The following is a 24,656-nucleotide window of genomic DNA, read 5'->3' as shown; positions in this document are numbered from 1 at the left end:
GATAATATACAAAATTAAAGCTGTATCATTAGATCATAATTCAATAAAGTAGATTTTGCCTGCAACTACAAAAACATCCCAGGTATGTTGCTTTCTGCTGAACAAACTCAAGACAGAGCCACATAAACTTAAGGGAAATGAAAAAGGAACATATTCCTTTGCCTTTTTCACTCCAACTAACAAATTTTACCCAGATATGGCAAGTACCTAGGCAGCTCATGACAGAATTCTCGGATGAGTATTAGAATTGGCAATCTTTTTCATTCCTTTTTGTTTGTTGCTCTTTTTTTGCTTATCCCTTAAATATCAATATTTTCTTTCTTTGACCCTATATATTGCTGATCTCACCTACTCCCATAATTTCAGGTATCACTTATATGCCTACTGACTCCCAGTTCTCTTATCCGCAGCCTAGACTGAGCTCGTTAGGCCTACAACAGCACTGCCCTATAAGAGCTACTAGACACTTAAAATATGACTGTCCAAAGTGAGGTACACTGTGAAATGTAAAATGTAAACTATGTGTAGGACTTCAAAGCCTCACTACAAAAAGGCAAATTAACATTAATTCGCCTGTTAAACTTTTTTCAATGTGGCTACTGGAAAATTTAAAATTACACGTGACTTACATCATCTTCTACCGAACAGAGTTGCTCTAGACTATAATATTCAACCTAAGTTTCAAGGGTAACCTCAAACCCAAGATGTCAGAAATGGAAAGGAAATTCTTCCCCCTTGTTCTGCTTCTTACCCAGTACCACCATTTCTATCAGCAACTTAGCCAGAAACCCAGAAGTTCACCTCTGCCTCCTTCTTCTCCCATATTCTCTCATATCCAACCCATCACCAAATCCTTCTGGCTCTCTGGGTTCAGTATCTTTTGAAGCCACCACTATCTCCCTGTTTCCATCAATGCTCCCTCCAATCCATTCTCCACAAGGTGAATGAATGCTCTTCCATGCCACTATTCTGTTCACAATCTTTTGATGGTACCCTACTGTCTTCCAGTTAAAGCTCTTCACAAATCCTGAAAGGTTTTCATGATCCAGTCACACAATCCCACACCCTATCCTAACACTAGCAGGATGCACTTTAATTTCTCTAAATGTTCCATAAACTGAGGCACCTGGCTGGCTCAGAGGGTAGAGCACATGACTCTTGATCTTGGGGTTGTGAGTTTGAGCCCCACGTTGGGTATAAAGATTACTTAAGGGGCGCCTGGGTGGCTCAGGGGGTTAAAGCCTCTGCCTTCCGCTCAGGTCATGATCCCATGGTCCTGGGATCGAGCCCCACATCGGGCTCTGTGCTCAGCAGGGAGCCTGCTTCCCCCTCTCTCTCTGCCTGCCTCTCTGCCTACTTGTGATCCCTCTGTCAAATACATAAATAAATAAAATCTTAAAAAAAAAAAGATTACTTAAAAACAAAATCTTAAAGAAAAATGTGCCATAAACTTTCTCATCACAGAGCTCTGATGTCTGGCCTCGAATGCTCTTGCTCTGTGAGAACACCCTTGTTAACCATGTCCCAGCGCCATATGATTCTATATAACCTTCAACTCCACTTTGACTGAGAGAACAGGAGACTGGATACCAGAGGTGCAGGAACCCCTAATTAGACATCCCAAATACTTAGTTATCTGCTAGCTTTGTGCCCAGATGGGCCATATTTAAGGGATTAGAGGTCTAAGCTTTCTCGCACAAAGATATGATACTTGACTAAAAAATGTTAAGGACGTATACTACAACTAAGGGTGATAACAAGCATTAATAACAATGACCATTAAAAAATGATAGTTAGGGGTGCCTGAGTGGCTCAGTCATTAAGCGTCTGCCTTCAGCTCAGGTCGTGATCCTAGGGTCCTGAGATCAAGCCCCGCATCTGGCTTCCTGCTCGGTGGGAAGCCTGTTTCTCCCTCTCCTACTCCCCCTGCTTGTGTTCCCTCTCTCACTATCTCTCTGTCAAATAAATAAATAAAACCTTTTGAAAAAATGATAGCACATATTGAATACTTACTATATATGTGCTGCCGAAGCGAGCACTGAATACTTACTATATACCCAGAATTATTTAACAAAGAGAACTATTATTATCTCCATTTGATAGGAAACTGAGGCACAGAAACTAAGGCACAGAATGGCTACGTAACTTCCCAAGGTCACATAGCTAGTCAGTGGTAGTCGAAATTCAAATTCTATCAGCTTGCCTCCAGAGTCTCTGTTTTTAACCCTCTACACAATAAAGCCTTCTGGAACAAATAATCTTGGTATTAACCCATTAGATCATGCCATTTTAAATGAAGCTGCATCTTGACAGGACATAGTGACAGCAAAAAGCACTCTTTTTAAGTAATTGGAAGGGGTTACACTTCTCCAGAAATGACAGGAAACAGGTTAACAAAGTCCTCAAAGCAGGAGAATTTTACCGTTGTTTGAAGGTAAGTTCTATCCCTTAGTAATTTGACTTTTGGATACAAGAACTTAATATTTCTACATGTTTTTCCCTGTTAAATAGCAAAACTTACCTTAAAACAACGGTGAAAAGTCTCCAGCTTCTCTCAGGCTTTCAAATGCTGACCATCACTTCCTGTGTCAAACTATGTCAGCAGACAGGACTTCTGGCTGGGAAGTAGCAGTAAAATGCCATCTCCCACAGAGAGACATCAGCACTATTCACAGTCAGGGAGATAGTGAAACAGTGACAAGTACTGCTAAAACACGGTTAAGGTTTGTTTAGTTTCTACCTAGCGTAAAGACTGGGAGTTCAAACTAGATTTTACATGTTGGCTTATCAAGGACAAATTATTAAAGACAGTCTTTCATTTCTCAGCCATAACACAGATACACTGTCTCCCTAGCACACTGAAAAGAGGGTCTTTTACTTTAAAAATACAACAAGGTACTCTGAAAAACAACCTGAGGGTTTTGAAGGGTCAGGGGTGGGAGGTTGGGGGAACAGGTGGTGGGTGATGGGGAGGGCACGTTTTGCATGGAGCACTGGGTGTTGTGCAAAAAGAATGAATACTGTTACGCTGAAAAAAAAAAATAAATAAAAAAAGGGAAAAAAAAAAAAAATACAACAAGGTAAAAATGTGAATAAAAGAAACCCTTTAAGTTGTGCCAGTAAGGTTATCCTAACTCTTAGGCATAGGCTGAGAGGTTTTCTAGACCAGAAATCATATGGTCTTAAAAGATGCCTAAAATATGTAGCCAGAGATATAGGAAATCATGCTGTTATGAAGGGCGACACACACATCAAAACCAAAACGAAAACCAAACCAAACAAAAAAACACCTGCAAAACAAATCTAAAAATTCACAGATCATGAGGTTCCCTAGCAGTAAGGGAGCAAAAAGCACCCTTTTCTCAGGAACGATTTACCATTTCTTTTAGCATTATCTCAACACCTAATGGTAGCACATTAAAGAAGTCTAGTTGTTGGCAAGACTTCTGGGTTTATTTCAGATCGACACCTGCCGCATTAAACACTATAAAACCACACGTGATCATTACAGGTGGGGAGGCAAAGATCCGTATTATTCAGAATGTAGACTGTGTTTATGTGCGACCTATGGATATGACAGGTAATGACAACATACCTTGTAAAGCTTTTGGATATGCTGTAGGAGAAAGCAGGCAGACTAGCGGCTGTCCAAATAAGTTTGTGAAGTTCTGTAACATATAAGAATTTAAAATTTCATTAAAAATTTGACTAAAGATAGTTACTCAAGTAATTTTCCAAAGCACGTCATTAGCGTATATAGGGCCCTTTTACTCATAAGCAGATGCAGAAACATCACTAACAGCTGAACAGACTGCCATCCATGTATAACTACCATGCGTAAAAAGCTTTCTTAAAATAGTGAAGTTTACTAAAAATAAACTATTGACTTCTAAAATAAAGGCATATAAATAGTTGCAGTGTTATAGGGAGAGGTCATCTGGCTATCTGTCAAGAGACCACCCCAAAGGGCGATGTACACCAATATTTATAAGGGTGGATTTTCCAAGCTCTAGAATCTGGCTCTCAGCCTCAAAGGCTCTAAAACCTGACTTACTGGGGAGCAATCAGAGAAGAGTGCAATCATTTCTCATTGTGAACCAAATTAACTACTCAAACAGAATGATGTATAAAACCAGAACGTCAATAGGTTAATGTACAGTGAGGATTAAAGCTGATACAAACACTAGAACACTGGTTTGACCAAGGATATCCCTTCTCTAAAGGATGGAAAGACACAATATGCTCTTAGAGAGAAACCCATTCTAAAGATATTATTACATGAATTTATTGAAATTTGAACCAACCTCAATAAAAATGACCACAGATATTTTTTCCTGCAACTGAAAAAAATAATTCTAAAGTTCATATGGGCAAAGTAGATTAGCCAGGAAAGCTCTGAAAAAGAAGAACAAAGAGAGGGAACTAGACTCATGAGATACTGAAACATATTTTAAAGCCTCAGTAACTAAAATTATGTGGCTCTGGCGTTAAGAGGAGGCAGAAGACTAATGGAAGAGAACAAAGAATCCAAAATTAGACCCCCAAACAGATAAGACTTCAGTATATATGATAAAGATGATAGCTCACATTAGGACATAGGAAAATTTGGCTGAGTCGCCAGAGCATGGCATATGGGCAACTCTTGATCTCAGAGTCATGAGTTCGAGTCACAGGGTGGGTGTAGAGATTACATAAAATAAATGAACAAAATAAAATTCTGAAGAAAGTTGGAAAATCTGATGGCTAGACGGCTATCCAGTAGGGGAAAAAACTGGATAGCCATCTAGAAAAAAGTTGGCTCCACACTTTGCACCACACATGGATAATTCCAAATATATTAAAGATGTAAATGTAAAAAAAATTAAGAAAGAAAAGTGCTGAAAGAAAATAAGGCTTTTTTTTTTTTTTTAAATAATCTAGAAGATCTTCCTAACTATTATGATTAAGATTAATAGACCACAGGATGCCTGGCTGGCTCAGTTGGAAAAGCAAGCAACACTAGATCTTAGGGTCATAAATGCAAGCCATGTTGGATGTAAAGATTACTAAAAATATACATAAATAAACTTAAAAAAGATTAATAAACCCAGTTACAAAATCAAAGGCTTGTGCATAGTAAAATACAGCATAAGCTAAATCAAAAGCAAAATGATGAACTGGGGAAAATATTTGCAAGGCACATGACAAAGATTAAACTCCTTAATATAGAAAGAGCTTCTCCAAACCCACAAGAAACAGACCACTGATCCAACCGAAAAATGAGTGGAAGATAACAAGGAATTCACAGAAAAGGGAATACAACTGGCTCAAATACATGAAAAGATGTTACAATATCACTTTTTAACCTACCAGTTTAGCAAAATTTCCAAAAGCTTGAGAATATATACTACTGGCAAGAATATGGGGACACAAATACTCATATGTAGATGATAGGAGTATAAACTGGAACAAATTATTTAGAAGACAATTGACAGTACCTATATTCCATTAATGCAGGAATTCTACAACTAAAAATTTATATTACCAATAATTCTCAAACCTGTGAATAACATTAAGCCCAAATTTACTCCTTGTAGCACTGGTAGTAACAGGAAAGATGAGAAACAACCAAATGACCAGCAACAAAGCATTGGTAAAATAAATTCTGGCACAACCATACGATGGAGTACTATGCAGTTATTTAAAAAAAAAAAACAAAGAAGTTCTTTATGAAGGGATATGGAAAGATCTCCAACGTTTTTTTGTTGTTGTTTTTTGAAGGAGAGAGAGAGAATCTTAAGCAGGTTCCATGCCCAGCATGGAGCCCAATGTGGGGTTTGATCTCACGACCCTCAGATCATGACCTGAGGCAAAATCAAGAGTTGGACGCTTAACTGACTGAGCCACTCAGGCACCCCTCCAACATTTCTCACTAAGTGGAAACAAAGTAAGCTATAGAGCAGTTGTATGTAGCATGTTACTGCCATTTATATAGCTAAGAAGACTAAAGCCTATATATTTGTTTTGGCTTACATATATGTTTTTAAAAATTCTAGGAGGATAAATAAGAAACAGACAAAAGTCATTATCCAGAGAGAGTGAAAGAGAGAGAGAGAGAGAAACTAAGTGAACTGAGACTGGGAAGGTTAAGGGGTATCATAATAAGCCTTTTGGAAATTATTGATTTTGTGACTTTGTGAATATCATATCAATATAAAAAAATTAAACAAGTAAATTTGCAATTTCTCACAATCAAAACAAAGGGAGTAAGTAGAATGATAATAAGGAGCATTTTTCAGATTAAGGCGCCTTGAGCCATTTATCTACACTGAGAGATGGCCTTCTGGATCTGTGGCCATGATGCTCTTGTTCTTGGATAGTGCTGGAATGCAGATGGCCTTATTTATGTTCCAAGGTCTCCTTTTTCTTTGCTTCCCTTGTTTATCAACCTTTCTCTTCTTCTTCTTTTTTTTTTTTTTTTTTTAAATACTGTGTGGAGACAGTTGCTTAACAAGCCTGACTGCTATCTTTTAAAAGTCTGCTTACAGACTTTGAAACCCTGCTTACAAGGCTGGCGGTAGGCTGGCTTCTGGGGACTTAGATTTGAGGAGGGTTCCCACCATTAGCAGAACTAGTAAGAGCAGTTTCCTTTACCTGGACTGTATAAACAAGATGGTTTATGTTGAGCACCTGCTTTTCTTCTGGGAGAACGGCATTTTAACATATGCCAGGCAGAGGGTGCCTACACGATGAGTCCCCAGTGAAAACCCTGGGCACCGAGTCCCTAGTGAGCCTCACTGGTAGACATGTTACCCATGTCATCTCACTTGTTGCCAGCAGAACTGAGTGCATCCTCTGTGACTTCACTGGGAGAGGCCTCTTGGAAGTTTGTGCCTGCTTTTCTCTGGACTTGATTGCATGTGCCTTTTTCTTTTGAGATTTTGTTCTGTATCCTTTACTGTGATAAATCTTAGTAGCAAATGTGATTATATGCTGAGAATTACCAGTTCTCGTGAATCACTGAGCCTGGGGGGTGACCTTGGGGACCTCTGACTTCCTCCTATCAGATTATATTTAAATATTAGGCTTGGGAAACAGTTTCTTTGAGATACCTTGCACATCTCTGGTCTAACCCATTTGGTATTCAATTTTATAGTGTGACTCCCATAGTATTATCTTATTTTCTTTATCTTCAAGTTTTTGGGAATGTCTCATAATTGCCCCCATATAGGGATTATATGATTTAATGCTACTAAGGCAGACGCTTAAGGGATGAACCACCCAGGTACACCTCAATGTTTTTAAAAATATTTTATTAATTTATTTGACAGAGAAAGAGTGAGAGAGCACAAGCAGGGGGAGCAGCAGGCAAAGGGAGAAGCAGGCTCCCCACTGAGCAAGAAGCCCAACTTGGGGCTCAATCCCAGGACCCTGGGATCATGACCTGAGCCAAAGGCACACGCTTAAATGACTTAACCACCCAGGCACCCCTCTTTCTTTTCAATATTTACATTTCTCATTAGTCTGGACAACCTTTTGCATTGCTTTATTTTGGGAATGTTAAACAATTCTGGTCAGGACTAAAGCAAGATCAATCACAAGGATGATAGCAGACACTCTCTTTTTCTTGCTTATTTTAACTGCGAATACTTTTAATGTTTCTTACTCGGAGTCCAAAATTGGCGACTTGGTATAGTACCTTTTCATCATAAGCTGAGTTTTTTTTTTTTTTTTTTTTTTTAAATTAAGAATGGGTACTGGGGAGGAGGGTGCCTGGATGGCTTGGTTGTTGGGCATCTGCTTTCGGCTCAGGCCGTGATCCAAGGATCCTGGGATCGAGCCCCACATTGGGCTCCCAGCTCAGCAGAAAGCCTGCTTCTCCCTTTCCCACTCCCCCTGGTTCTGTTCCCTCTCTCACTGTCTCTCTCTCTGTCAAATAAATAAATAAAAATCTTAAAAAAAAAAAAAAAGAATGAGTACCGGGGGGATGCCTGGGTGGTGCAGTCGGTTAAGTGTCTTGACCCTTGGTTTTGGCAAGGTTGTGATCTCAGGGTCATGGGATGGAGCCTCAAGTGGGGCTCCATGCTCAGCATGGAGTCTGCCTGGGTGTCTGTCTTCCCCTCCCGTTACCCCCCCCCAACCTCATTCTCTCTCTAAAATAAATAAATAAATCTTAAAAAAAGAAAGAAAGAAAGAAAAGAACGTGTACTCAGGGCACCTTGGTGGCTTAGTTGATTAAGTGTCCAACCCTTGATTTTGGCTCAGGTCATGATCTCAGGGTCCTGGGACTGAGCCCCGAGTAGAGCTCCACACCCAGCAGGGAGTCTGCTTGAGGATTCTTTCCCTACGCACCTCCTCTCACTTGCTCTCTTTCTCTAAAATAAATGAATAAATCTTAAAAAAAAAAAAGAATGGGCACTAAATTTTTTATAAAATGAATTATTACTTTAAAAGAATGGGTACAAAATGACCCCTGAGTTAAGCATGTGATTCTTATTGATCCTACTGGCATAGTATATAATATTGATTGATTTTCACAAAACTGATGTACAATTCAGATAAACTCTTTTGTTAGATTATTCTATTAATCCATTTACTAGTCTATTTACTAGTATTTCATTTTTTTCTACTCTATAATAGTAAACTAATCTGGGGTAGGGTTTTCTTTTGTGTGTGCTATTTGTGTCTTAAAATTGTCATTACCATAATAATTTCTATCATTTACTGAGTACTAATACTACTTTTCAGGGATTATCCTAGGCTTCATAAATCATAACCTGTAATCTTAATAATACTGTAAGATCAGTATTGCCAACCTATTTTACAGAGAATGGAAAAGAGGCACAGAAAAAAACCAAGGACACGATCAAGGTCATATAAGTGTCTTGTGACCTAATTGCTATTGAATATAAAGTTTTGATTTTCATTGCTCTGGAATTGTATATTTGATTCTAAATTTTAAAAGTATTTACTGGTAAACCGCAAAGGGCTAGCCTTTCTTGTAGGGGAAAATGAGATAACTTTGATCATTTCCCTCTCTTTTATACCCTGATTGGGTTTTTCTGATTTCCTTCTTACAGCGATTAGATTTTTTTTTTCTCCCAGGAAATTATCTATTTAACGGATACTTGAAAACATCTTTAAAATTTCAAAATAGTACATAGTACCCTTTTTAAAGATTTCTTTTCTTCAACAAATACTCCTTGATCCTACTGACTAGACACTGTTCTAGGTGGTAGGAATACAGTAATAAACCAAACAGATAAAAAAAACAACAATCTGTTTTCCTGGAGCTGGCCTTTGGACGCGGGTGGAGGTGACAGGTAGAGACCCACAGCAGACAAAGCAGTTATATAATATATAAGGTGACTAGCGCATATTACATATGGAAAAAGCACAGAGTATGGCTAGCAGCACAGACTTTACAATCAGATCGTTTAAATCCCAACTCAGCCACCTACTAGTTATGTGACCTGGGGTAAAATTAGTTAACCTTTCTGTACCTTGATTTTCTTTTCTCTCTCTCTCTTTTTAAGATTTATTTATCTGACAGACATAGATCAAAGTAGGCAGAGATGCAGGCAGAGAGACAGAGGGGGAAGCAGGCTCCCTGCTGAGCAGAGAGCCCGATGTGGGGCTCGATCCCAGGACCCCGGGATCATGACCTGAGCCGAAGGCAGAGGCTTTAACCCACTGAGCCACCCAGGTGCCCCTGCCTTGGTTTTCTTTTTTTTTTTTTAAGATTTTATTTATTTATTTGACAGACAGAGATCACAAGTAGGCAGAGAGAGAGAGGAGGAAGCAGGCTCCCCACTGAGCAGAGAGCCTGATGTGGGGCTCGATCCCAGAACCCTGGGATCATGACCTGAGCCAAAGGCAGAGGCTTTAACCCACTGATACACCCAGGCGCCCCTTGGTTTTCTTATCAGTAAAATGGGAGTAATAAAAGTAACACATTGGGTTTCTGAGGATTAAATGTGTTAATGTTTGTAAAGTGCCTAAAATAGTGTATGACACTACACAGAAGCTAACTGTCAGAATCATTAAGGAAAAAATAAAGAGAGGTGGATAAAAAATAAAGGAGGCATATGATTTTAAATAGGGCAACTAGGGAAGACCCTATTGAGAAGCTTCAACTTGTCAAACACCTGAAGAACAAAGTGGGTGTCTTTGGAAGAGGACTCGAGGCAGAGGGAAGAGACACAAAGATCCTAAGCAGCTGACAGCCATGTATGTTAGAGGCACAGCAAGGTCAATGTGGGTGAAGAGAACTGCTAGGAAGACTGGCAAGAGAAAAGCTCAAGGTGCCTCTGAAGGGAGAAGGGGGCGTCTGAGGGCAGATAACATGAAGCCTTCACTCTGAGTGAGATGAGCAGCCTCTGGAGATTTTGAGTAGAGAAGGGACATGATCTAACGCACAGGCACACTCCGCAGGGGAACAAGGGCAGAAGGTAGGGAGCTGTTGCAGTAGTTCAGGACAGAGACAGCAACAGCATCAGCCAGGGTAGGGGGAGGGGAGGTGGTAAGATTCTGGATGAATCTGTTACAGCCAAGAGGACTGCCTGAAATGGAATGGGGTGTGAGGGGAAAAGGAGGCAAATATGAAACCAAGGATTAGGGCTGGGGCAACTATAAAAGTGTGAAAGTCATTAACTGCTCTGGGGAAAGCTGGAGATGGAAGAGGTCCAGCGATTCTGTCTTGGGCGTGTGAAATTTGCAATCTCTATTAAAATTACCAATCAGAGATATGGAGTAGGTAGATTATATTTGAGTCTGCAGTAACAGCGAGTGGTCTGAGCTGGAGACAGGTTTGGAAACTGTCAGCACAGAGATCATAATTAAAGTCATGAAACTAAATAAGGGCATCAAGGGAGTGAGTTGTAGCTGGAAAAGAAAAGCACAAAGACAGAGGCCAGGGCCATTCCAATGACAGGAGCTCACAAAGATGTAGAAAAACCAGCAGAAGAAACTGGGAAAATCGGCTGACTCTAGACCTCTATTGCGCTGAGGCAATTGAACAACTTGAATTTAGGTTTTAAAGATCTAATTCAGAGAAGAGGATCCCTGAGAGCAGGGTCTGCCTAAGATGGGAGTCTGATAAGAACCCGGCCCTGTTAAATTGGAATCCTAAAGGTTTATACCTTTCATGTAAAGATGAACCAAAACCAAACTTTTTACCTTCCTTCCCTCATGACCACTCCTCAAGGGGTCTGCAAGGAAAATTTTCTCAGTAGTGAACAGAGCAAAGACAAACAAAAATACAACAGTGCCTGAGGGTTGTAATTATAAGCCCCCCCTCTCATGTTTGCAGCTCAAATTCATACCATGAAGGTAATCCTAAAAACATGGTCCCAACACAGTAATGTCTCCAGGTGTCTCGCCAAAGCAGATACACACTATCTCTGGATGAAAGTATCTTCATTCTAGGGCTCAGTGAATTTCCCACAAATCGTTTTAAGGATAATGAGAAGAAACTGGTCAAATGTCATCAAGCATTCAAGAATACAAAAATACCAAAGGGTGTCTTCTGGCAGCAAAAGCAGATTTCAGGTATAAGAATTATCAGATAGATAATAAATAATAAAATGAGTATGCTTATTAAGTTTAAAGAAAAAAAGAACAAACTCAAAAACAGAAAAGAGGAAACTATAAAAAAGTAATGGGTTATTTTAAAGGAACCAAACAGAACTTTTAGAAATAAGACATAACCAATATAAAACTCAATAAATCGGTTTAGAAGAAAGTTAATCACAGCTAAAGAAAGAATTTGTGAACTGAAAGACAGATCAAAGAAATTATCCAAATGTCAACATGATACACAAAAAGACAAAAAATGTAGAAGAGAAATTAAGAGATGTGGAAGACACAGCGAGAAGGCTGTGCTAATGAATATGGATGTATGATGAGTTCCAGAAGGGCGTGAGAGAGACACCAGCATACCGCCAGTGTCTGAAGAGATAATGGCTGAGAATTTTCCAGCAATAATGAAAAACTCCAATGTACAATTCAAGAAATCCAACAACTCCCAATAGGTTAAGTATAAAGAAATAAAATACAGACATATCACAATATAATTGTAGATCACACACACAAAAAAAGAAATAGAGACACTATCTTTCAAAATAGTAAAGAAGAAATGGAACGAGTGTGGCTGACTGGCAGAAGAGCTCTTACACGCTCTGGTTAGGAAGGTGAATGCCTTAACAGACTGCGGCAATCTGCAGCTATCAGTCAAACACTTCAGGATGGGGCTGTTTACATAAATATCACTGGTTTTTTGTTTGTTTATTTGTTTGTTAAGATATTTTATTTATCCATTCGAGTGAGAGAGAGCACGAGAGGGGAGAAGGTCAGAGGGAGAACCAGACTCCCCATGGAGTTGGGAGCCTGATGCAGGACTTTATCCTGGGACTCCGGGATCATGACCTGAGCTGAAGGCAGTCGCTTAACCAACTGAGCCACGCAGGCGCCCAAAATAGCACTGCTTTGACAAATGCATAAGTCACGTTCGCTGGCAGAGATCCAGTTCTGTCACAAATATTTAAATATTCAAAGGGTTTTCTTCTTCCAAAGAAAAGAAAGCAGAACTAAAAGAACTATAAGAACTAAAAATCATTGCCCAGAATGACTGAGGGCTTTACTTTACTCCTACTATACATGTTACGCATACATACACGTTACACAGATCTTGGCATTTCAATCACTCTCTTCCGAAATGATGCTCGGACTAGCACGCAAAACTCCTCTTTCGCTAAGTGTAGAGAGAGCTTGGGCTTTGAAGTGAGAATGGCTGCTGGAATCAGTTAGGCAAAATACTTAAACTCCATAGGCAAAGGTTCCTCATCTACAGAATAAAGATAATAGTGCATACCTTTATTTAATCATTCAACACACATTACCAAGAATATTTTAAGTGTAAGGCAGTGGAGCCATAAAGATCCATGAATATATAAACATAAACATACATACAGACTTTAGGAAAAACAAAGCATAGTGCTGATAGTCAGATCCTTACATTCCAAGCTGAAGAGTTGAACCTGCTCTGGTGAAAATGACCAGACCACGTAGAAAGACCTGAAGATACCGACATCAGAGATTACCCAGCTAAGTGGTCCAGCTATCATCACACAGAGCATCTCAGTGTAACAAGCTCTATGTACAACCTCAGAGATATCGATCATTGTGCTAGCTTCCACTCTTAAATCTGAGCAAACAAACATGATACCCTGAGGAAAGTCTCTATCGTGAAATATATAGACAAAACCAAAGAGAAACAAATCAATGTAGAGGAAAAGATACCACGCAGAGAGAATTTTTAAATGATCACTGATATTTTCAAAGGTTAGAGAAGGTATGTCAACCAAGATGATTATATATGTGTATGCACATATGTCCTATAAACACACACAAATCTGTATCTTTACGAAAAAAACATCCAAAAAACAAATGAGAAGTCAAACAGGTTAGAAGATAAAGACAATGGAATTACCTAAAGAGCAAAAAGAGCAGGAGATGGAAAACAAAGGGGAAGACAATCGGAGGACTAGACTAGAAGGTCCAATATAGGAATGACAGATGGTCCCAAGGTCCCAAAAGAGAGAAAAGAGAAAATGGGGAGAGGAAATCAGTGGAACAACTCAAGAAAATAGGTGGAGTTTCCATGTTGAACGCACTCATGATATACACGCCAAGCTGCATGAAAAAGCAAACCCAGACCAGGGCGCCCTATTTAAGAAGTTGAAAACTTCTTTTTTTTTTTTTTTTTTAAAGATTTTATTTATTTTTTTGACAGACAGAGATCACAAGTAGGAAGAGAGGCAGAGGAGGAAGCAGGCTCCCTGCTGAGCAGAGAGCCCAATGTGGGGCTCGATCCCAGGACCCTGGGATCATGACCCGAGCTAAAGGCAGAGGCTTTAACTCACTGAGCCACCCAGGCGCCCTAGGAATTGAAAACTTCCTAATGGAGTTTTCACTGGAGCTCAAACTGATGATCCTAGATGTTTCCAGAGTTTCCTAAGATTGAAAACAGGTCACATAAAAGAATCAAGAATGAGAACCATAAGAGACTATGAACTCTGAAAAACAACCTGAGGGTTTTGAAGGGTCAGGGGTGGGAGGTTGGGGGAACAGGTGGTGGGTAATGGGGAGGGCACGTTTTGCATGGAGCAATGGGTGTTGTGCAAAAAGAATGAATACTGTTACGCTGAAAATAAATAAAATGGAGAATGCTTTTCTACTTCTTAGGAAATCCTGCAAGCTAGAAAGCAATACAACAAACCCTTTCAAATTCTGAAGGAAAATAATTTCTAATCTCTACCGAAACCATCATTCAAGCATGAGGGTAAATTAAAGAACAACTGAAGACGCTCGAGACCTCAAATATTTTACCTCCTGTTTACCCTTCCTAGGAAGTTGCTCCTGGAGATGCTCCACCAAAATAAAAGCAAATGAAATGAGAGTCTAAGAGGAAGACAGACGAGATTTGGGAAACAGAGAAGAGATGAAGACCTCCCAAGATAATGATGAAATGAGGTTTGGGATGAGGTCTCTGTGGAGGGCACCATTCAGAGGCTCTGGGAGTGGGGAATAATTCGGCACCAAGAGAAAATTAAGAGACAGACACAACTGAAGAATCAGAAGGAAGATGTAGGCGACTGGTGAGCAGATTGGGGGCTGAATCAATGCGATGTTCAGACAAAAACAAGGAACAACGTTATGTAATTGTTTGCTCCAGGGAAAGCAGGAAGTTGCACAGGAAAGAAAAAGTTTACTATACAGCTTGGATTTTAAACACATTTTCTAGTCATTATAATATAAGCACCAAATATTCAGTGAAGCAAAATCACGTTAGAAGTCAAGGTAAAGGGGCGCCTGGGTGGCTCAGTGGGTTGAGCCGCTGCCTTCGGCTCGGGTCATGGTCTCAGGGTCCTGGGATCGAGCCCCATGTCGGGCTCTCTGCTTGGCGGGGAGCCTGCTTCCCTTCCTCTCTGCCTGCCTCTCTGCCTGCTTGTGATTTCTGTCTGTCAAGTAAATAAATAAAATCTTTAAAAAAAAAAAAAAAGAAGTCAAGGTAAAAGGTATAATAACCGTGAGCTGGGGATAGGAAGAGGAAAGAGCTGAATTTCTTTTCCAGATTGGGATAGTAGGACATAATGCCTAAAAGTGAACAATCAAGAAGTATCAATACAAGGGGCGCCTGGGTGGCTCAGTGGTTTAAGCCACTGTCTTCGGCTCAGGTCATGATCTCAGGGTCCTGGGATCGAGTCCCGCATCGGGCTCTCTGCTCGGCAGGGAGCCTGCTTCCCTCTCACTCTCTCTGCCTGCCTCTCTGCCTACTTGTATCTCTCTCTGTCAAATAAATAAATAAAATCTTAAAAAAAAAAAAAAAGAAGTATCAATACGAGCATGTTATTTAGAAAAATGATGGCTAAACACCCGAATAATCAGCTATAGAAGATGCAACTGGTGGCCTCTGGAAGAAGGCAAATGAGAGTAGGCCTTTTTGGTAATATGTGTGCGAACTTGCTGACCGAGGGGTCTCCACCCTGACACACAATGGAATTGCAATGACACCCAAGACCCACCTCGGCTCAAGCGACGCAGGATCACACGAGTTGGGGCCCAAGCATAGATGGTTTTGAGAAGGACCCGAATGTTTCTGATACATGGAAAGAGTTGAGAACTACAGCTTTAAACTACATGCATGATTTACTCCCATAAAAATAAAGAATATTTAAATGAAGAGATATACATGAAATGTTGGTACTTCTATAAAGAAACATTAGCAAACGTGTTCAGGAAACATACACAGCAAAGTCGGCACTCGAGAAATAATACATCAGTCACAGAGTTCCTTCTCATTAGAAATGTGCAAAACGGTAATTTAAGACTTTCCACACATGCTCTGTGGGGGAGAAGTATACATCCGACACCTTCGTGGGTCAACACAGAGAACGCATACTTGATTTAGAGGTACTAAACAGTACTAATTTTTAAGAAGACCAAATTTGTCTGTGCCGTGCTCTAATTTGCCTGGTGCATAAATAAGTCTGTTCTGGACAATTTAATTTTTGAAAGGAGCGATACTCCACGTGCCATCAAAAGCAAACAGAAGAACCTTCTATTAATGCACCGTTATCCTCGGTGTAAGAATATTGAAATTTTGAATCAAATCATGATATACTTTTAAGATAAATACATTTCCAATGATGCGCAATCAGCATTCAGTACTCATTCTCTATCCAAACAGCACTTTGGAAAATAGCAGGGACGTACAATGAATGGTATTCTTGAGCCTGTAAAAGGTGGTATCAAATATTATCCAATCAAGTTGAGAGAAATTAATAGATGGCTAAAATACTCTAAATGCCTGCTAGATCCTATTCAGTACTACACTGGACCTGGTATAGCAAGATATTCTGTCACACCACTAAACTGTAGCAAATGATTCCTTTTCATTGACGAAGACGTAGAATGGTTCTTCTGAATTCTGTGAAGACATAAAATGCCTGGACTCTTCTGGGTTTACAGGTTTAAATAGGTTAGCCAATAAAGCTTTCTTTCTTTCAGCAGCTTCCTACCCTCTCAAAAAGTTTAAAAGCAACAACACACACATGATTTATGAAAGCATACAGCTAATTTTCCTAAAATCAAAAGTTGTAATGTCAAACTTGACAGAACAGGTAGCAGGATATATGCGAAAAATGTAGAGTGGGTTGGATGCTCTGGAAATTCAGATGCTACCTCTAAAACATAAAAAATTGGATGGTAAACATATGCTTGGGATCATCTCTTGGCTAGTAGACATTTATTTCCATTGTTCTCCTGAAATAAGTCTACTAATATTTGCTTCTCCATCTAATTATATGAACACTCACAACAAAAATAGTTTTAATTGGCAGATCTGTGTTCCTAGCATATTTTTGAACATATTGCCAACTAATGAAACATTCCAAACACATACAAAGATTCTGTTTTCATTTTCCCATAAATTACTGTAGTTTGAATTCTAACTGCACTACGGGCGGTTTTTACACAGTCATTGAAAAACCACTGCTTCAATAGCAAAATATAAAACAAAGGCTTTTCGCTTTAAATCCTGTTACTTATTTCAGCCTTCAGGGCCATTTTTTTTTACTTACTGTCACAAATTAAAAAAAAAAAAATCAAGTGCATCTAAAACGATTTATGTTGATATTCAGACTGTAACAGTGTAAAATGGGATAGAAATTCCATGTAAACTCCAGCAGCTCAGTGTATAAAAGGGGAAAAGTTTGAAAACTAGAAAATAAAATTTGCCCGTATCCTCCTACCTCTACAGAAGTAAATTACTCTGGGTTATATAACAAAAATAAACCTCCCACCAGAGATCTTGGAAATCTTGAATTTTTTTTTTTCCTGCAGGAGAATTTATTATTTTCCACTGAGTGTCCATTCATGCGTTTTCTTCTTGTTTCTATTCATAGCACCAGATCCTGACTAGCATGCACAACCTCAAAAGAAAAGAAACACTAAATACCAACTGCGTAAAATGTTTGAAGAATAAAGCAAAAGCAAAAGGCTGGGGTTAAGACTGCTTACCTTGGGATAGTGCCATAATGTCCAACACACACAATGGTGCACGTAGAACTCACCTTGTATGCGACACTGTTGGACGAATCCACAATAATAAACAGGGGCTTCCTTGTGAAAGGGTACAGGTCTCCGGGATGAAGGCTAGGGAAACAACAACAGTAACAATGATTAACTGTGCGGCTGTACCGGCCAAGTCTCAGAAATCTTACTCCTCAGTTTGGTCTGCTCCCATCTCCTTTTCAACACAGCTTGGAGCAAGAAACAAAGATTAATTTGGCAAAAGACAAAACATGTCTATATCGACTGGAATAGACAAGTTAGCAGTTTTAGATGGAAAAATATTCAGAGAGAATAATTATTCAGGAACATTCAAGCTAAAGAGAAGTCTACAGATTTAATGATGGACTAAACATAGAACAGGAAAACCTCACAAGTCAGCATGTAGGTGCTTGTTTAAAAAAAGTTCCTTCTGGGGTGCCTGGGTGGCTCAGTGGGTTAAGCATCTGCCTTTGGCTCGGGTCATGATCTCAGAGTCCTAGGATCGAGCCCCGCATTGGGCTCTCTGCTCAGCAGGGAGCCTGCTTCCCCCTTTCTCTCTGCCTGCCTCTCTGCCTACTAGTGATCTCTGTCAAATAAATAAAATTTAAAAAAAACAAACAAACTCCTTCTAAGGAAATGTTCTGGAAGCATGATGTGCCAACACAACCAGATTTGTACTGCAGTGAGTCTTTTAAAATCTTTATTTTAAAGATTCTTAATACATCATGCTACAATTTAATATTACAGATACTAAGTAGAGGCTCCCCTTTTACTATCCATTATGCATCCTCTGGATATTTGCATCAGGATTAGCTGGGGTCCTTGTTAAACATACAGATTCACTGGCTGGTGGACGACCCACTGTCCCCAAGGTCTGAAGCCCAATAACAAACATTTGAGAACCGCTACTAAACAAGGTCACAATTTTGGTGTGTATTCTCTCTTTCTCATGGCCTACCAGACAACATATGTATAAAATATTAATATAAATGTAAATATAAGTAAAATGATGTGTCAATGAGCAATATCATCAAACCTCAACAGGTTTTAAATATAAGTTTTTCAAATATAAATCATTTATGACCAAGTCAATGACAGCACCAATGTATGACTTGGAGGACTGTTAGCTATTATACACATAATTTGAAACACCTACCTTTCTGCCCTCCTTTCCTCATTCTTTAATATGAACAGTTAACATTTTTCTGTAAAGTGCTATTATAAATGCAGTTTCAGCCAAGTCTAGTCTCCTTTATAACCAGACGGCTATCCCTCAGCTGGAAGATTCTAGAGCCAATAATGGCCCAAGCAATGAATGTGCTGTATTTGGAAAAACAGCAAACTTTCATGGATGAAATTTACTTGAAATGATATAAGTAAGTTCATTTATACTATATCAAACCAGAAGAATCTTATTTTAAAAAGCTTGTATTGGGGGCGCCTGGGTGGCTCAGTTGGTTAAGGGTCTGCCTTCGGCTCAGATCATGATCCTGGAATCCTGGGATCGAGCCCCGACATGGGTTCTCTGCTCAGCTGGGAGTCTGCATCTCCCTTTCCCTTGACCCCTCCCCCACTCAAGTTCTCTCTCGCTCACTCTCTTTCTCAAATAAACTTAAAAAAAAAAGGCTTGTATTAATGTTAACATGTATCATGTCCTGACATACCATTTATGTACATACTGTTTATGTATACATGTACAGTTTCTTCCAGCTTGAATGTAATTCTGCTCACTGATGTGTTCCCAATGACTGAACAGGACCTGACATGTAATACTCAATGAACCTTTTTTTTTTTAAGATTATTTATTTATTTATTTGACAGACAGAGATCACAAGCAGGCAGAGAGGCAGGCAGAGAGAGAGGGGGAAGCAGGCTCCCTGCTGAGCAGAGAGCCCGATGCGGGGCTCGATCCCAGGACCCTGGGATCATGACCTGAGCTGAAGGCAGAGGCTTTAACCCACTGAGCCACCCAGGCGCCCCCTCAATGAAACTTTTAAAAATGAATGTCAGCCAAAAATTCTAATTTCCTAGGACAGTCAGAGCCTGAAATATTGCTGGAACCCAAATAAGTATTCTTAATAGTAGTCTGAGGGAGTATTTCCAGTACTAGAAAAAACTCCCCAATTTACTTAGTATTTTCTAAGACAGAACTATAATTTTTACAACAGGGAGAGACACCAGAATACATACCAGTGCATTTCCTTGTGGGACTGATTTCGTTTGTGAATGGCATCTCCATTTATAATATCTCGGTTACTATTAGTAAGTACCCCTCCAAAATCATAAGGACCTATAAAAACAAAGGGAAGAATCCTAGACTTCAGTTGAAGAATGACGCTTGTATGAATCTCTTACTGATACAAATGGAAGACAATTACAAAACATTTTAACCACTTTAAAATTTAACATTCTAGTTTAATGCAGTATTTAAATGATTTCAGCATGTTGCCTGTTTCAACATTTTAAACAATCATTTAATTATTCATCAGTTCTTCAAACAGAATAAAATGAGAAACAAGACAAGAATCTACTGCACCCCATTTTTCTGGGTAGTAAAAGGGATGGAGATATGGAATGTTCAAAATGATCTTTACATTTCAAGCAAAATTATATCTCAAATTCAATCAAATTATCTAAGAAAGAAAGTAGCAGAATTAAGTTCTAATCATTTCTTAAATATAATTCTAAGTGAGCCACTAATTATAAAATTCAGGGAAAATTTTGAGAGGGACTTGAAAATTCTCATTGCAAAAATTTCATTTTTAGAAAAGAAATGACCAATTTCAGGGTGTGAAAAAATCTGTTCTCGTCACTATTATGTCAGCACTGCACTTCCGGTTTTGAAGTCAGCCTTTCTACTGGTCACTTTGCTTAGCTGAACTCTTATCTAAATGGAACTGCAGGGGCGCCTGGGTGGCTCAGTGGGTTGAGCCGCTGCCTTCGGCTCAGGTCATGATCTCGGGGTCCTGGGATCGAGTCCCGCGTCGGGCTCTCTGCTCGGCGGGGAGCCTGCTTCCCTCTCTCTCTCTCTCTGCCTGCCTCTCTATCTACTTGTGATCTCTCTCTGTCAAATAAATAAATAATTTTAAATGGAACTGCAACTGTGGGATGTTAGGAATCATCTCGGGCCATTTAGTTAGTACCTATTATACTTTGAAAAAGTAAAGTAAGAGATCAGTATGTCAAAATGGGGGCGCAGATTCAGCAGTACATGTTTAAAAACAAGGAAATAATTATTTACAAATAAAATTACTGACTTCATTACCAAAAAATTTAAAGCAATTTATGATCGTGTCACTTTTAACACTGTTACATTTTGTTCCTTAAGAATCACTGCAGTGAAAAGACTCTGAGATTCATTTTGCTTCTTTTTCATTTTAACACTTTAAGAGGACCTATTAAGTCATGCAAGGAAGATGGCAGGGACATGCATTGTATAAAGGAATGCAAATTTCAACAAACAGATGAAGAGGAAAATGTTAAGAACGTTAAGAAAAAAACTTTTTTTGTCCAAAGACTTAATTTTCTAATTTACATCCATGTTACTCATCTATTCTGATCAATTTCTTATATTTTGGACTTATATATTCTGGATAGTTTTAAGTTTTGATTCTGAAACAGCATCCCAATATTCTTCAGGTTGAATCCATAAAAACCAAAAAAAGGACAGAAAACAAAATCATGACAAGGACTTGAACTTTCACAGTTACAAAAGTGCATTAATTTCTACCAAGACTTTTAGCCACAGTGAAGCCACTGACCAGATTCCCCTTTGCCCTAAAGGCCCAGAAAAACTCAGTGATGTGAAGTAGAACAGGAGGCCTGGTTATTCCACATGTATTTAAATATATATGTGCCTTTGGCAAACTTGATAGTGAGGCATGCATTTAGTAGAGGAATTTGCTGGTGACCTGTGGACATCAAAGTATAATATTGCAACTTAAATAAAGTAGACAGGGACTACCAATTCAACAGAGGGACCAGGTTTCAAATCTGGAAGCCTCTCTGGAAAGCTTGGGATGGTCTGTGGGCTACGGGCCATCGTCTTGTAGAAAATAAAGAGAATTCAAGCCCTGCTCGCAACAGGGAGCATTCCTTTATTGTACCTTCACTATCAGCACGACCTGTGGGGAAGACGCCAGTGGCTGACAGGTAAATCAGAAGCACACTATTGGCGGGCAGCTCCTGCAATTAAAGAAAATCACATACACCAAACAACAAAGGGTTTCATTTAACATTCTGACATTTTCAAGTTAAAGGGACAATAAGAACCTAATTCAATGTAATGCCATCTTCTCCGGGAGTTCAACCACTCTTGCAGGTTCCAACTCATAATGGCTCAGGCAACAAAGAATCATTACAAATCTGTAATCTATTAATATTGCCTGACGTTTTGAATTCATTCTCTGCCTCGAAAACCTCGTCATTTAGAGAATGTTCTCTGCAAACCTTGAAATGGAGAAGTAAGGATCCTGGCCATAGGTCTAAAAGACCAACTCCTGCCCATGGTGTTCTCTACATGAGCGCGGGTAGGAATCCCCTACTTCTCACAGTTCTTTCAGACCTTCAGTTGGCCACAATGCTCCCCAGAGCTCCCTGAACACACAACATGCCTGTGCAATCTGACCATTATGCCCAAAGTACTTTAGTAATAAAACCTGGAGAAAGGAGAATGATGATTAGTCAGTATTCTCGTTAATTAATGGTAAGGAAGAATCATAACATCATAAGCGATTTCTGTTGCAAAATAGATGTGATCAGATATTCTGAATGCAGTTTTCAATTTCATATTTCATCAAAATTCTGGACTCAAAGATTCAAAGAAAAGAGTGACTCTCAGATTCTACTTAGGGCACACTTTTCTCATATAGTAAAGAGTATTGGATCATATGTACCTTAAAAGATGCTGCTAAGAATGTGTATAGTTGACTGAAGGTTGGTTTGTAGAGCAGATACTTGTGGGGGTTTTCTCGTCTGGTAGGCTTATCAGCCGATTCCTATATTTACACACAGAAAACACATACAAGCTGTATTTGACTGATGAATTATCAATGCCTTTTTTTTATGATCCTCTTCAACAAATAGCTTTTTTTTTTAACTCCACGTTACTATTATTGTTCTTATCTCTCCTGTATCTCAAGAGAATTCTTTATTTACATACACAGTTTTTTGAGTAACAGCATTCCCTGAGGAGCAGAGGCAGAAACAGTGTTACCAATATTGCAAATGTAGAGAGAAGATCACCTGCATTCCTGGTTTATTCATCTGGGAGGCTAAGTTCATTGGCTCCCTTTCCAGGGCTTGCAACATCCGGAACATGTCCACAGTTAGTTCACTAAACTTAACCTGTAAGGAAAACAAACCTGACCATGAATGTAACACAGACCCAGAAGCCTCTGACCATCATAGTACCCCTGACATTCATGCACACTTAATGCTACTGGGTAATTTTATTCCCCAGTGTATTATTATAAAACATTTCCAAAGACAGAAAACTAAAAGAATTGTACAGTAATACCCAGAGCGCATCATCTAGATCCTATACCGTTAACATTTTCTTTATTTGCATTACCACGTATCTCTCCATTTATTTATATTTCTGTCAATCCAGCAACTTCCTCAGGTAATTTCAGAAACAGGAAAAGTAGTCATCTAAACAAAAAGACCTACATTAGGTCCTTCAAAACATGCTAACTTTTGGCAAAACAGCCTGCTAGAAAATGGCTATGGCCCATATTTCAAAACCTCGTCAATACATTTTGGCTCTATATGATGGTTAAGGGTGCAGCCATCTCTGTTTTGAATAAAACTTCTACAGAACTTCAGGGAGGCAATGTGTTGTTTTAAAAAACTTTCTTTTTTTAAATCATGCTAAGTGCTAAGTGTGCTCTTTCATCCCTATCAAATATGTCACCCGCCCTCCCACCTGTCTCTGCGCGGGTAACCATCAGTTCTTCTCTATAGTTAAGAGTCTGTTTCTTGGTTTGTCTGTCTCTCTTTTCCCTCCGCTCATTTGTTTTGTTACTTAAATTCTACATATAAGTGGAATCCTATGGTATTTGTCCTTCTCTGACCTACTTTGCTTATTAGCATTATACTCTCTAGCTCAACCCATGTTGTTGCAAATGGCAAGATTTCATTGCTTTTTAAGGCTGAATAATACTCCATTATACAGATACACACACACACACACACACACAGAGAGAGAGAGAGAGAGAGAACCTCTTCTTTATCCATTCATCTATCAAGGCACACTTGGACTGCTTCTACGGTTTGGCTAGAAATAATCCTACAGCAAACATAGGGGTGCATGTATCCCTTTGAATGTGTTTTTGTATTTTTGAGGTAAATACCCAGCAGTGCAATTACTAGATCATAGGGTAGTTCTGTATTTTTAACTTTTTGAGGAACTTCCACACTGTTTTCCACAGTGGCTGCACCAGTTTGCATTCCCACCCACAGTGCAAGAGGGTTCCTTTTTCTCTACATCCTTGCCAACATTTGTTGATTCTTGAGTTTTTTTATTTTAGCCATTCTGACTGATGTGAAGGGAGGGATATCTCATTTTGGTTTTGATTTACATTTCCTTGATGATGAGTGATGTTGAGCATCTTTTCATGTGTCTGTTGGCCATCTGTATGTCACTACTAGAGACACTGTTAATGTCTTCTGACCATAAACAAGCAATTTTTAAATTTAAATTAAATTTGCAAATTAATTGCTTTTTAAAAAAAGATTTTATTTATTTGTCAGAGACAGAGAGCATAAGCAGGAGGAGCAGGAGGCAGAGCAGGCAGAGGGAGAAGCAGACTCTCTGCTGAGCAGGGAACCCGATAAGGGACTCGATCCAGGACCCCGGGATCATGACTTGAGCTGAAGATGGCCGCTTAAACAACTGAGCCACCCAAGCATCCTGTAAATTAATAGCTTTTAAAGCCAAAATTGGAGATATACTAGAAAAAGTTACCAATAACAAAAATGAAAGGTGTGTGGGAAGGATCCACTATTTAAACTTGTGTAAATAATGCATACAGAAAAATGTATTCACTGGACACATTTCTGAT

At 39.2% G+C, this 24,656-nt stretch overlaps 1 protein-coding gene across 4 annotated transcripts in view; it reads right to left on the bottom strand.

Moving 5' to 3' along the window:
- SCAI (suppressor of cancer cell invasion) overlaps positions 1–24,656 on the bottom strand; it is a 136,034-nt gene that overhangs the window by 18,456 nt on the left and 92,922 nt on the right. For all 4 annotated transcript variants that reach the window (XM_046023536.1, XM_046023537.1, XM_046023539.1 and 1 more), the window contains 6 exons: positions 22,837–22,938; positions 22,488–22,589; positions 21,699–21,777; positions 19,783–19,882; positions 17,613–17,694; positions 3,596–3,668 (listed from right to left, as the gene is read on the bottom strand). In XM_046023536.1, the coding sequence (XP_045879492.1) occupies positions 3,596–3,668; positions 17,613–17,694; positions 19,783–19,882; positions 21,699–21,777; positions 22,488–22,589; positions 22,837–22,938 (538 nt within the window). The remainder of the gene's footprint in view (positions 1–3,595; positions 3,669–17,612; positions 17,695–19,782; positions 19,883–21,698; positions 21,778–22,487; positions 22,590–22,836; positions 22,939–24,656) is intronic.

This window comes from Meles meles, chromosome 11 (assembly GCF_922984935.1).
Source record: "Meles meles chromosome 11, mMelMel3.1 paternal haplotype, whole genome shotgun sequence".
NCBI classification, from domain to species: Eukaryota; Metazoa; Chordata; class Mammalia; order Carnivora; family Mustelidae; genus Meles; species Meles meles.
The sequence above is the reverse complement of the archived record's forward strand: the minus strand, read 5'-3'. Positions and strand labels throughout refer to the sequence as shown.